This window comes from Salvelinus namaycush, chromosome 36 (genome assembly GCF_016432855.1).
Source record: "Salvelinus namaycush isolate Seneca chromosome 36, SaNama_1.0, whole genome shotgun sequence".
Taxonomy (NCBI): Eukaryota; Metazoa; Chordata; class Actinopteri; order Salmoniformes; family Salmonidae; genus Salvelinus; species Salvelinus namaycush.
The window spans coordinates 14,922,293-14,936,381 of NC_052342.1; the positions used below are offsets into that span (position 1 = coordinate 14,922,293).

At 45.9% G+C, this 14,089-nt stretch overlaps 1 protein-coding gene across 4 annotated transcripts in view; it reads right to left on the bottom strand.

The window, feature by feature from the left end:
• Positions 1 to 523: 523 nt before the first annotated feature.
• The window catches only part of fxr2 (fragile X mental retardation, autosomal homolog 2), a 32,603-nt gene continuing 19,037 nt past the window's right edge, over positions 524 to 14,089 (bottom strand). Inside the window, exons 3-17 of one of the 4 annotated variants that reach the window (XM_038975698.1) lie at positions 12,749 to 12,842; positions 11,915 to 11,986; positions 10,521 to 10,669; positions 10,066 to 10,159; positions 9,721 to 9,837; positions 9,455 to 9,625; positions 9,273 to 9,351; positions 8,982 to 9,091; positions 8,267 to 8,353; positions 5,125 to 5,353; positions 4,261 to 4,440; positions 3,751 to 3,951; positions 3,529 to 3,633; positions 3,271 to 3,356; positions 524 to 3,179 (exon numbers count right to left, since the gene is read on the bottom strand). In XM_038975698.1, coding sequence (XP_038831626.1) covers positions 3,072 to 3,179; positions 3,271 to 3,356; positions 3,529 to 3,633; positions 3,751 to 3,951; positions 4,261 to 4,440; positions 5,125 to 5,353; positions 8,267 to 8,353; positions 8,982 to 9,091; positions 9,273 to 9,351; positions 9,455 to 9,625; positions 9,721 to 9,837; positions 10,066 to 10,159; positions 10,521 to 10,669; positions 11,915 to 11,986; positions 12,749 to 12,842 — 1,882 coding nt within the window. In that variant the 3' untranslated portion in view covers positions 524 to 3,071. Of the gene's footprint in view, positions 3,180 to 3,270; positions 3,357 to 3,528; positions 3,634 to 3,750; positions 3,952 to 4,260; positions 4,441 to 5,124; positions 5,354 to 8,266; positions 8,354 to 8,933; positions 9,092 to 9,272; positions 9,352 to 9,454; positions 9,626 to 9,720; positions 9,838 to 10,065; positions 10,160 to 10,520; positions 10,670 to 11,899; positions 11,987 to 12,748; positions 12,843 to 14,089 lie in introns of all 4 variants that reach the window. The other 3 variants (XM_038975695.1, XM_038975697.1, XM_038975694.1) reach the window with 3 other exon arrangements.

The window sequence follows — 14,089 nt, forward strand, 5'->3', positions numbered from 1 at the left end:
TTTGCGGCATATAGGGGATAAGGTTCAATTTGACCCAGGGTGCCCTGCTGCCTCTGGATCAGCCATGAGTCACTCTAGAACAGGGCTCGCCAACCCTGTTCCTGGAGCACTATCCTTCTGTAGGTTTTCAATCCGAACACAGTTGGAACTAACTAGGTTCCGCTTATCAACAAGCTAATTATTAGAATGACGTGCGCTAGATTAGGGTTTCAGCCTAATCTCCGGACAGTAGCCCCTCAGGAACAAGGTTGGAGAACACTGAACTAGAGCTAAATGCTCTGTGACGATATTAGGAGGACTGAAATGAGGGTTTAGCTCTGTGTTTGTAGAAACATTATCAGCGTAGGCTGCTGTAATAGAGAAATGTAGAATTTTAAAAGGTTGCAATTAATCTAGACTATTCAATCTATGTTACTGTCATCAGATGAGTGATAACAGTTAATACTTGGTTATCAGTAGGGGAGGTTTTTGTATTTCAGCGACTCCTGATTTAGCCAAAGGGACAAATACGTAAAAATGTATCAAACAATGAAAAGTCCTTTATTGCCATCAGAACATGAGTGAGAAGACCAGAGACAACCTGACACAGAGTGAAGAGTTGACAGTACCTAAACAGTACTACTAGCATACACACAAACACACGTCAACATTCTCCCCAACCAGAAAGACATAGGGATACAGGGAGCCAAAAGAGGGAGATACAGTAGACACGAGTGAGGTATACGTTTCACACAAACAATACATTAAGTGCTCAATCGGTCTCTTAATCCCACATGCAGGCATGCACAACTGAATTCATTATTTGAAATAATCAGTGCTCTGCTCTCATTCCATTACACAGAAACAGACAGTTTGACCAAAAGGGGGCAACACAATCCAGTACACACCTCAACCCAATTTAACCCACTCAATACTTGTGGCTGTGAGAACACTGATGTTCCAGGTTTGTGTTAAAAACGTATTGTAATACTTAAGAGTAAGAAATGGGGCTTATTCTATTCTTAGTCATACCAGTAAAAAGGCAGCCATCTTGTGGGTCAATGAGTGGTGGAAAGGTAGTCAGAGAAGCCACTACAGTACTAAAGTGTCTAAGGCAGGGCTCTCCAACCCTGGTTCTGGAGAGCTACAGTCTGGTAGGAGCAAAAGCCTGCCTACAGGATTGTAGTTCTCCAGGAACAATGTTGGCAAGCCCTGCTCCAAGGTATGGATTCTTAAACACATTCGATGTGGACATTAGCAGCAGTTCTAGTAGTGGATGAAGTAATGGTGAAACTGAAACGTGACCCTCTCCCTCATGCAAAGCTACTGCTAAATGATCATGCAAATTGGCTTGTTTATCGATTTAGAAAAATAGAGCGCAAACTCAGACAGAAGAAATCAATCAGTTCATCTCAGACAGTTGTTGATTTCACTTCCATTTTATTTCACATTTTCTATGATGTGGAAAGAACAAAAGTAGTTGAGAGGTAACCAAGACGACAGTAACAACATGAGCCCACAAGCCAATAAGAGTTTGAGTCTCCTCCCTCACGCCCCTCGCCCGCCACCTTTTAAGAACAGGACAACCACCTTGCTTATAGTTAGTTAATCTCAAAAACACTCACGTCTCCTCCGACCATAACGTGGGGCGACCACATTGACTGCACCCCACCGCCCGTGACTGAATTGCAGCAGTGTCGTGTTGCGGTTGCAGTTTGTGCATCTGTGTGTAACAGTGCGTGTGTATGGCTCTACTTATCTCTTTTGAAGCTGCGCTCGTCACACAGTCAGTCTCCTCTCCCCCCCCACGCCACACAGACCCTCTAGAAGGGTGAAATAACATGGCCAGCCTTCTACCGTCTACCTCCCTCCATCTCGTGGTCACCGTGGCGTGTGCGTTGGGACTCCCATGCTGCGGATCACCCAGGCGTTTGTTAGTGTGGCTGGGAGCTACAGCGCCATGTTACCCTACCTCCCTATTCCACACAGCCAGTAGGCCCGGAGAAAGAGGCACTGTGAAGTTTTGTTTACAGTCTAAATCCATCGACTTATCAAGTACTCAATCTATTTCCTTGTCTGTCAGTCTGAAAGGCTGTGTGTAGGACCAGCCCTGGACACAAGCGTCAAGCAAGGGAGAGGGGAAGTGACGCAAAACCTCTTCCTATCCTCCCAGCCAATAGTGGCCTCACCTGCTATTGTGAACTCACCACTGACCCAGGGTTGCCAGCTCTCAACTGTGCACACGTACATACACACACACAGCCCAAACGCTGTCCAGTCCACTCTTAGGGAGGACAAGCGCCTTGAATTTCTTGTTTGGCACCAGACTCTGGCCAGTCATTCGTTCCCTCGTTCTTTTCTGTATTACCACAGTTAATACCTCTGCAATCATTTAACTCCCCCTTCCCTCGCTACTGGTCTGTTCTCTTCTCAAAGAAAAACCTCCTTCTTGTGAAACAAAAACAAACTCGTTTTTTTTTTCTTTCTTTTTTCAAATTCAAGGCACAATGTCTATCAATAATCACATCTGTTTGACTTTGTCCATCAACAACTGACGTTTAGGCCAGGGTACGTAACGTAACACTCCTGACGCTTGTTCTTCACCTCTTGGACTCGTCCGCCCATCCCTCCTATCCTCCAGCTAGCCTCATCTACCCTCCGGACTTTAAGACTGGTAAAAGACATGTCTGTTTGAATGGGAGAGCGGCCAAAAGTCCAAACCAGTGATAACATCAAAATAAAACAAAAACTTGCAAAAAAAAATAAAAAATAAAGTCCCGTCCTGTGTTTGTTATTTCTTTAAAAATCAAGTCGTATCCACCAGCTATTTTCTGGCAAGCTAGTTGTTTTTTTATTTAAATAAGCACTAAGTACTGATAGATAGGATAACATACACCATTACGTGTGTTTTTAAGATGCTTTTGTCATTTTTATGTACTTTCTCTCCCCCCTCTCTCTCGTAGTAGTATGAATCTGGTATTTTGTCGTTTTTCACTCATCTGTTTTAATGTTTAAGTAAATGCAAGCAGGGACAGAGTTTGCCATGAAGTCTTGCTCTAGACGTGGGTTTTTAGGGGGCGAGGCCTAGTCCTCTACGAGACGCCGTTGACAAGGGTCTCGCTGGCTGTGGCCATGCCGTTGCTAGGGGAACGCTTGGAGGGGACCATGTGCTCTTCCCTCTTGGCACTGCTCCCGTTCTCCTGAGGAAGGAGAGCAGGGGAGGGAAACGGTCAGTTTAACAGTTTCACTAAAAGCTGACATCTCCGTGTGTGTGTGCGTGCACGGACATACCTTGAGCTCGGGAGCAGCGAGTGTTTCCTGGGGAAGGGTCTGTCGGCTCTGGGACTCGGCGCGGGAGATGTAGTCTGCCACGGTCACTGCAGAACCAAACAACCCAGAGAACAGTGATGTAACCAGGAGATCCAGTATAATGACAACCCCAGCACTACACAGTGAGGGGATCAGACTAAGGAAGGATAGGGTAGAGAATAGAAAACTATCCCAGGTCCAGACTGACAACATGGAGGGACGGTCTGACACACTACTCACCCTCAACTGGCAGTCTGTCACAGCTGGCAGATCCTCCCTCTGGGTGGTTGCCACGGTTACGGCGACGGCGGCTCCTGTTGCGGCGCTGGGGTCTGCCCTGCTCATCTGGTAAAAATGTTTTTTATAAGAGATAGGAAGTCAGAAAAGAAACATTATACTTCAACCTAGTCTCACAGCATAACCATCTGGCGTTCTACAAAATTAAGCCTCCAGGCTTCCTACCCAGTCCATTCTCGTTGGGTCCGGCCTGGCTGTCTGACTCTGTGGCAGCGGCGTCCATCACACTGGGCTCCTGGTCATTGCGGCGACGGCGAGAGCGTCTCCTGAGGTCTACCTCTCCCACCCCCTCGCTGGCATCTGTGTCACCCTGCTCACTCTCACCCTCCAGCAGGGAGAACGGGTTGCTGTCCGGGTCCCTCAGCACTGGACAGGGGAGAGAAAGAGGGAACGTGAGAGATGGCAAGATAATGCCTTAGTATCAAACTGCACCACCTTCCAGTTATGAGAAACAACTAGACCATGGGGTTTGACCTGGAAGATGCCAATATCACCCAGGTCCTATTCATTAGGGCTAACTGTAGAAAAACGATTTGCTACAGAATACGCAAATTAGCGTTTCTCATTGGACAAGTTCAGGCAGTACTTCCCTAATTCTGTCAGTTATCTTCCATTTGGTGCTTAATGAATACAACCCAGTACCCTAGCTTGGACTATTAGCCCCCCGTGTTGTACCGGAGCTGATTGAGTTGGAAGGTCGTGAGGCTGGTCCTCCGCGGCCCCGTCCGGTGTTGGATCCACGGCCCCTGCCACCCCGGCGGGAGCCCCGCTCATCTCCACCCACGCCCCGAGGCCGCTGGTCACGCTCATTGAGGTCCTCAGACTCAGAGGCGTTGGACTGCTCAGAGTTGGTACCTGTAACACACAGACAGAAACATACAGCATTAAAAAAATGGTATGGAACAAGGGATGAGCAAAAACAGAGGATAAAGAGAGGGTGTGCATGAGGAAAGAGGAAGATGCAGGGGGGGGGTGGGGTCTATGTCAAATAGAGGGTGCTTATATTTGTCCTGTTCACACATGTACAAGTGTGTAACCTGTACAGTGTGTGGTGTAAAATTGACTTTTTAAAATGTTATATCCCACTCACTGCCAGGGATCAGTCATTACTAACAGCGACCCTGGAGCAATTAGGTTTAAGATCCTTGCTCAAGGGCAGATCGACCGATTTTTCATCCTAGTCGGCTCGGGGATTACTAGTCCAACGCTCTGAACGCCAAGTTACCTGCCACCATACGTGGGATGTTCTACTGGTAGTCTAAGTATGTACCAGTCAACTCATCAGCAAACCCATGAGAGGGTGTTCTCCTAGTAGAGTCAAACTGGTTGGTGATCACTGTAGCAAAGCTCAAAATTGAACCAGATCATCGTCCCTGAAGACTATTGACAGAGTGTAACCTGCAAACAACTAATATCACACAGAACCAACAACTAACAACCCAGAAAGGCAATTGAATTATTCAGATAAGCAGCATGCCAGGTTTGTTACGTCAGAATCTGTCATAAACAGGGAGGGATCAAAAGGAGTTGTCTAGTCACCATATCCAGAGTACTGGCTGTTGGAGGGCCTGCGTCCTCGGCCGCGGCCTCCGTAGATGCGGGAGGTGTGGAGGTTGGTGGAGTTGCTGCTCTCGTCCGTCAGGTAGCCCTTCTCCCTGTCCCCGGGGCCGGTGCCCCCGACCCGACTAGGGGGAGCACGATAACCCACCCCGATCTGACGGAGTTGCTCATCAATCTGCAGCCGCTCCAGACGCAGCTGCTCCACTTCCTGTTAGAGAGACAGAAGTACATGTTAGAACTTACATCCTAGACTCATTCCTATTGGGCAGAGTACATGTTGGAACACACTACCGTTCAAAAGTTTGGGGTCATTTAGAAATTCCCTTGCGTTTGAAAGAAAAGCACTTTTTTTGGTCCATAAAAAAAATCTAATTGATTTCCAGCGACAATAGTCATTTACAACGTCTACACTGTATTTCTGATCAATTTGATGTTATTATAATGGACAAGTGTGTTTTTCTTTTTAAAAAAGGGACATTTCTAAGTGACCCCAAACTTTTGAACGGTAGTGTACATCCAAGACACATTCCTATAGGGCAGAGCACGTTAGAACATACGCTGCCTGAGGAAGACTAGTTGAAACGCGTTGCAGTTGTGGGTCCTGATGCACTATGCTGACTGCTCCCATATGTATTCTTATGTAAATATATTCTGTTAATAGTCCACTGAAGTTTATTGGAAAGTACTACTTGTCTTCTTTCATTACAACAGACAGAAAGAATATCTTGTGTGGGCAAAGAGCCTGGACCTCTGTGGGCTGGCAAACATTTATTTTGAAACATACAGGACCCATCCCAAAATGGCATCATATTCCCTATATTGTGGACTACTTTTGACGGGAGCTCTATGGGCCATACTGCAACAGTTTGACGTGAAATTTCAGTATCTGGAGAGAAGGAAAAAAGGCTTTTCTAGACTGACATCTCTTTTTCAGTTCTGCAGTGTGGGCAAGACTGTGGGTAGCCGGATCAGTTTAGGAGTGTAAGGGCTGGGGATCAAGTACACTGACAGCAGTTCACTGGGGCCTTTTGGTTAGGTGAGGTGGCTGAGGGTGTCACTTCAGAATGCAACAGCTGCTGAACAGCTGACCCTTGAGGGAGGTGGCTGACCAGGCGCAAGGGGGTGCAAGGATGGGTAGAGGCGTTATTTTGGGAGGCTAGGGTCCAGATAACCTGTAATCTACACCGCTACCCCCTCTTCCCAACCCTGAGCAGGGGACTATTTATAAAAGCACACAGGGTAAGGGTAAAACGGAGCTACTCTCAGCAGCTTTCACACGAGGTGAAGGGTGGATGGAGGGGGGGGACAGGTGACCAAGCTGAAATGATCTGGAACCCCCACAAGTCCCCATACAGTGTACAGAACACCTATTGAAAGACACTAGTTTCCACATGTTCACAAGTAGGTAGATTAGAACTTGCTCCTGATTCAGGGTCAGATATTAATTGCCTTCTATGGTTAAGGTTATGATGGGGGAGGGTAATTTGATCCTAGAACTGTGGGTAAGGGGAACTCCTACCATGTGTGTATATTCAGGCCATTGGCCCAGTCATTCAGTGCCTAGGCTTACTCTAGATATTCAGAGGCATATAGGGTCAACATATACAGTGCCTTGAGAAAGTATTCATACCCATCGACTTACTCCACATTGTTCTGTTACAGCCTGAATTCGAGCTACACACAATACCCCATAATAACAAAGTGAAAACATGTTGAGACATTCCTGCAAATTTATTGAAAATGAAAGAGAAATAAAATTTACATAACTATTCAAACCCCTAAATCAATACAGATTAGAATCACCTTTGGCAGCGATTACAGCTGAGAGACTTTCTGGGAAAGCAAGAAACACACCTGGATTGCACACCTGGATTGTACAATATTTGCACATTATTCTTCTAAATTATTCAAGCTCTGTGAAGTTGGTTATTGAACATTGCTTGACAGCCATTTTGAAGTCTTGGGTTTAAGTGATTTACATGAAAACTATGCCACTCAGGAACATAATGTGGTCTTGGTAAGTAACCCCAGTGTACACTGGCCTTGTGTTTCAGGTTATTGTCCTCCTGAAAGGTTCATTTGTTTCCCAGTGTCTGTTGGAAAGCAGTCAACCAGGTTTTTGCCTGTGCTTAGCATTATTCCGTTTCTTTTTTACCCCCCCCCCAAAAAAAAGTGTAGTCCTTGTGTAGCATACCCATAACATCGCAGCCACCACCATGCTTGAAAATATGAAGAGTGGTACACAGTGATGTGTTGTGTTTGCCCCAAATATAAAGCTTTGTATCCAGGAAATTGAGTTTTAATTAGTGCAATTTTGCAAAAGGATGCATGTTTTGGAACATTTTATTCTGTACAGTCTTCTTTTTCACTCTGTCATTTAGGTTAGTATTGTGGAGTGACTATAATGTGGACCAAACCTCAGTTCTCCCACATTACAGCCATTAAACTCCCTGTTTTAAAGTCAACATTGGCCTCATGGTGAAATCCCTGCACAGTTTCCTTCCTTTCCGGCAACTGAGTTAGGAAGGATGTCTATCTTTGTAGTGACGGTGTATTGATACACCATCCAAAATGTATTTAATAACTCCACCATGCTCAAAGGGACATTCATTATCTGCTTTTTTAATGTTTACCCATCTACCAATAGGTGCCCTTTGCGAGACATTTGAAAACCTCCCTGGTCTTTGTTTGAATCTGTTTCAAATTCACTGCTCGACTGAGGGACCTTACAGATAAGTGTGTGTGCGGTACAGAGATGAGGTACTAAAAATGTTAAACACTATTGCAAAGAGGCCATTTAACGTATTAAGCCATAACAAAAGGGGTTTAATACGTATCGACTCAAAACATCTCAGCTTTCCATTTTCAATGAATTTCTAAACATTTCCAAAAACAATTCCACTGACATCATTAAATCTCAATTTAATACAGTTCAGCCTGTAACAAAATGTGGAAAAAGACGAGTGAAAACTTTGAAGGCACTGTAGCTGACAGTACGGAACCTAAAGGGTCTGTCAGGCCACAGTGATACCGTAAAAGAGGGATCCGAGGTTTGATTGACATGAGCAGAGGGCTATTATTTGTCTGGTGGTCTCTGTACGGGTTTCTGCCTGTGTCTCACCTGTAGGTAGGCCACATGGTACTCCAGCAGGGCCTGGGCATTGCTGATGTTCTCCTTAGTTCCCACAAAGACGAAGGGGACCATGCCCTGGAGAGGAGGAGGAGAGGAGAATGTAAGACAGTAGACTGGTGGAGCAGACTTACTAGTGGAGAGCGCGTCATGAATTTGAGGAGGGCGAGTCCTGCTGTTTAGTCATGGACATTTGTACATTTTCGCAAGGGCCAAAGAACCGATGTATTTACGTTGATGTAGAAATACGCTGAATGAAAGAGGGTTCTCTTTGAAGGAAACATGTTAGAAAACTTACGTGTACGATCACAATCACAAGAAAGCACACTGAACAACAGATAAACACCAACCGATGAGACCCCAGCCAACCCCCCTAGAACGGGTGACGTACAGTACAGACATGCTGTGGAAACTGAAATGGCACAACTGGCAGCCTATAGACAGAGCTTATGATTTTACAGAAATCCCAGTTGAAGGACTGCTGGATTTCCTGCTTATTCTCTCCTAATTCCAGAAATCTTCCAACCAGAATCTCTGGAAATGTTGGGAAAGCTATCAGAATTTTGACAGAGACGATGGTGGTGACGGTGAAAACATAGAAGCGGTAATTAACACCGTGGTACGGTTATTGTTAGAGCGGCCGCAGCGCTCCATTCACCTCTTGTTTAGGGGCAGTGTCTTCTCTGCCAGCCCCCTGCCTGCCTACCTCCTCCCGGGGAAGCTTTTTGTCGTTGTCCCCCTCGATCCGGACCCGAACCACACCCGACTTGTCTACGATCTCCTGGATGACTTTTCCATTCTTGCCGATCACTTTCCCTGGGAGAGGAGGGGGGGGGGAAAGGTGGACATTTGGAGACTAAGGAATAGTTGGCCGAGTCAGGTTTATATTAAAATAGAAAATGATGGAACAATTGAGATTGTATCATTGTTTCTCAATACATGCATTGTACAGGACATTTTGTGATTGACTAAATCATGGGTATGTGCTTTAACTCACCTACGAGGTTCCTGGGCACCTGGAAGTAGTCTTCTTTGAACTCCAGGAAAACCCTGGCCAGTTTCACTGCTTCTGGAGTCTGCAATGCAAACAAGCCATTATACACAGAGACAAAGACTGCCACACACACCAAGACCCCTCCCTCACCTAAACACACGCACAAACACGACACGCCCACACACCTCTCCGTAGATCCTGAAGGTGCAGCTCTCCTCCTCCAGTTCGATGGCGGTGACGCCGGGCACCTTCCTGGCCTGCTGGATGTTGGCACCGTGGGAGCCGATGGCCAGACCCATCAGGTCTTCCCTTACCTTCACCTCCTCCTGGTATGCTGACGCCAGCTGCTTACTGGTCTGGGGGGCAAGGAGAAAAGTGTGTATGTCTCAACATTTTGATAGCCGGTCTCCAAGTTACATTTTAATTGAATGAACAGGATATACATTTGTACCTCAAGGTGTTTAGTGGCTTCTTCGTTGCGGGACATGAGCATGAGCTTGGTACGGATGCTGCGGAAGTGCATGTCGCTCAGGAGAGCAGCACGCTTTACTGACGTCTCGTTCGTTGACTAGAGAAAGAGAGAATTAGCGTGAGAAAGCTACTTTTACAGAAAAAAGGACAAAACTAGGGTCCGTATTAAAAACATGGAGTAGTTGTGTTGATATAGGATCAAGCCCCCAGTCCATATAACCTTATGAATTACCTAAAAAGGCTAAATAGATCCTAGATCAGCACTGCTACTCTGAGAACCTTAGTGAACACAGGCCCTGGAAGCAGTAGATGTTGTGATACTGACCAGCACGGTGAGCTCGTGTGAGGCTGCACTGTAGAAGATACAGTTGGCTCCGATGGCTTTCCTGAAGTCTTTGTGGATGTTGTCGTTCGCACAGCTGTTGGTCCAACAATAAACTCTGGGTGAATCCACAGTTACTCACAACAATAACAACGCACTATGTAGCTACTGAGAGAGGCGCCATTGGCCTGGCCAAACACGACAGAGCTCAGATGACATTTCAATGTATTTAACTGTAACAAGAACCCCCCTCACAAATAGCACCCTATAACCTACATAGTGCACTACGAGAAGGAACGGTCAAAGGTAGTGCACTAAATAGGAAATAGGTTTGCCATTTCATGTCAAAGCAATATACTCCAATGACTATTGGAGTAACACCCGTAGACGGTCAGACTGAGTGCAGCGCTACAGCGTGGTGAGGCTGGTGTAGTGCAGTGCCAGGGTCAGACACTCACATGTCCCGGAGGTCTTCTGGGACAGCGATGGGGACCTTGTGGAAGGAGTTTCGGGAGGAGGGGCTGTTGGGGTTGACGGGCCGGATGCGTTCGTGCGTGACGATCTCGTTGTATGTGGCGTCGCAGGCTGCGTACTCGATGACGTAGAACTGAAGGGTTCAAATAGAGACAAGGGTTCTCAGAGAGAGAAATGGCAAGAGAAATAAAAGTAGTGCTGAAGAGAATTTAATCAAGACAGACCCATATGAATATATGGGCCAAATAATGAGGGGCTATATTCGGTCAGGCTAGACACGTTAATACTACCCAACTACCTAGTGAGCAAACACCGCAACAAATCTAAAACAGACCAAGACTGCATTCATACCACAGACAACTTATTTCTCCATCGCATTGAAGATTAATAGGGTTTTTAGGGAAAGTAAATCAAAAATGGCACTTCTCTTTAATATTTCATCCAGCTTAGGTTTTATTCATTTGATTGATGAACCAAGTCCTTTTTCTAGTCCCCTCTGGCTCAGAATGAGAGCGAGAAAGAGGGAGGAGAGAGACGGAACACACCACACGCCATGCTCTAAGGCCAGTATTAAAACCATCACTAAACAAAGCAGACGTTCCAACAGGGCTTTATCACAGATCCAAATGCAATTGTTGTATCTAGCGTCACACAGCACGAGGCCTCAAATAACTAACGCCTCCTCAGTCTCACCCTACTGACCCATAGTCAGTCTGCCTGTTTGATTCCCATAGAGCTCTGGTCAAAAGTAGTGCACTATATAGGGAATAGGGGGCCGATTGGGGAAGAAAACGCCTAGCCACTCCTGAAGATCTGAGAGGATTGAATAGGTATAAAACAATGGTAGTTGCTTCAGTGTTCCTTCTCATAGACTAGGTGAAACTTCCCCCATAATTCCACCTAACCAATGCTTTCTGATCTACAGAAGTGCGTCAGGTGTAGGGGTCAATATGGAATCTAGAATCTGTGTATAGTCTGGGTGGCCCTACAGTATGGGATTAAACACACCATGCGCTTCCTGCTGCCTTAGCTGACCCTATTAACCTACATTAGACTGCTGTCGGTCAGTCTAGCCAAGGAATGACTGAGGGATATCCCATAGTGGATGAGGAGGGTGTGTAAAACGCTGATTCATCACACACCATGCACATGACACGAGGGTGCACCAAATGACAACCTGGACTGATCTTGATGTTGAAAAGAGGACTAAATAGCTAAAGTATTGGATGAGATCGAGATATTCTTCATGCCTCTGTTCACATTAGAGTGAAACTCAACCCCTTACGAACACACACCGTGCCCCCCCCCCACCCCCCCCACCGACCCCATGCCGGCCCCAGCGTGCACCCAACCCCTAACTCACCAGTCCCTGACTCACCTCTCCCTTCATCATTCTCACCCGGGCCAGCCACCAGCCACATGGCTCCTGCTCGTTGGCCCTGGAGTACACCTGGGGAGGGGTAGAGGAGAGATTATTAAAACTGGACAGAGAGAGTTTATACCTGCAAGGGATGCAAAATTCCACCATGTCCCTGGTTAAAAAAATTCTGGATTTCCTCTTTAGGCCCATTTCCTCCTGTATACAGGAATCTTCCAAACAAGATTTCTGGGAAAGTTACCATCATTTTGCAACCCTAATACCTGCTTAGGGACGCATACAGCAAGGATGGTACGAGAGGAAAATAACTGGAAAATTACAAAAAGAGGGAATATTTCTTCGGAAATCTATGTAGCATAAACCATCACTTTCAGGTGTGAAAAACCTATAGGAAAGTGATAATTGTGAATGTATGAGATATAAATAACTGATATGGACAATGAGATGAGTTTGTCTCATGGCAATAATGAGTGTTGCTGTGATGAATGAAATCCTAGCTGGCTAATCACGTGGTTAATCTCTCTCTATATCACGCTGCCGTGGTGAACAGGACTCCGGGTAATCTCTGGACTAGCAGGGAACTGCCGCATGGGTAGTAATCTCCAGCTATGACTGCAATCATGGCGGAGGAAGCAAACTAAACCGTTGATAGTGATATGGATTAATGTATGGTACGGGACTCTGTATGACATCACAGTTCACTGGGGGAAAACCATGATTCCCCCCTCCCCAGAAATCCCGGTTGGAAGATTCCTGGAACTTTTCTAGAATCAGTTTTCCAACCCTAGAGGGAGATAGTGGGGTCTGCGACATAACATGAACAGCCTGGCGTACCTCAACCTCATCTCCCTCGCCGATGTCCTTTTGGTAGTCGGCTGGGGGCGGCAGCCGCACGTCACTGAAGGGCAGCTGTCTCTCTGGTTGCCAGCTTTTTAGGGGGACAGGGAGAGAAGACAATCAAACACACACCGGTCAGCCATCTTACAAACAGGAGAAACCTGAAAGACTACAACATCGGCTGACTCCCTCCTCCCATCATGTGATTTATAACAGGAAACAAGTCCACTTCCCTAAACACTTTCTCTTGCCTCTGCATGCGCGTGCGTGCAGGGCTCTATAGTGCGAAATATTTTGCTGTGAGACCAGGAATTTCATATTTTTCATTGTGCTCCTAAATATCTGTGCGCGCCTACATTTTAACTTAGGGACACACATGCTCCTTGTAAAAAAAGGTCAGTGTGTGTGTGCGCGCTTCCAGAACATAGAACCTAATGAAATAACTACTAAGAAACACAGCAAAACACAGGAGACAACACCCAAAAGAGTGTCAACCCCTAACATAAGGCTTAATAGTCCTGCTGCCTGAGGCGGTGTTCTCTAGCTGACAGACAAATATCATGGTGACAGTCAGTGAAGGCCAGGGAAAGAGAAAGGAAGTAATGTACAGTTGAAGTCAGAAGTTTACATGCATCTTAGCCAAATACATTTAAACTCAGTTTCACAATTCCTGACATTTAATCCTAGTATAAAAAAAAAATCTGTCTTAGGTCAGTTAGGATCACCACTTTATTTTAAGAATGTGAAACGTCAGAATAATAGTAGAGAATTATTTATTTCAGCTTTTATTTCTTTCATCACATTCCCAGTGGGTCAGAAGTTTACATGCACTCAATTAGTATTTGGTAGCATTGCCTTTAAATTGTTGAACTTATGTCAAACGTTTCAGGTAGCCTTCCACAAGCTTCCCACAATAAGTTGGGTAAATTTTGGCCCATTCCTCCAGACAGAGCTGGTGTAATTGAGTCATGTTTGTAGGCCTCCTTGCTCGCAAGCGCTTTTTCAGTTCTGCCCACAAATTTTCCAACTTTGGAAGGATGCTTGGGGTCAATGTCCATTTGGAAGACCAATTTGCGACCAAGCTTTAACAACCTGACTGATGTCTTGAGATGTTGCTTCAATATATCCACATCATTTTTCTACCTCATGATGCCATCTATTTTGTGAAGTGCACCAGTCCGTCCTGCAGCAAAGCACCCCCACAACTTGATGCTGCCACCCGGGGGTTCTTCATGGTTGGGATGGTGTTCTTCAGCTTGCAAGCCTCCCCCTTTCTCCTCCAAACATAACAATGGTTATTATGGCCAAACAGTTCTATTCTTGTTTCATCAGACCAGA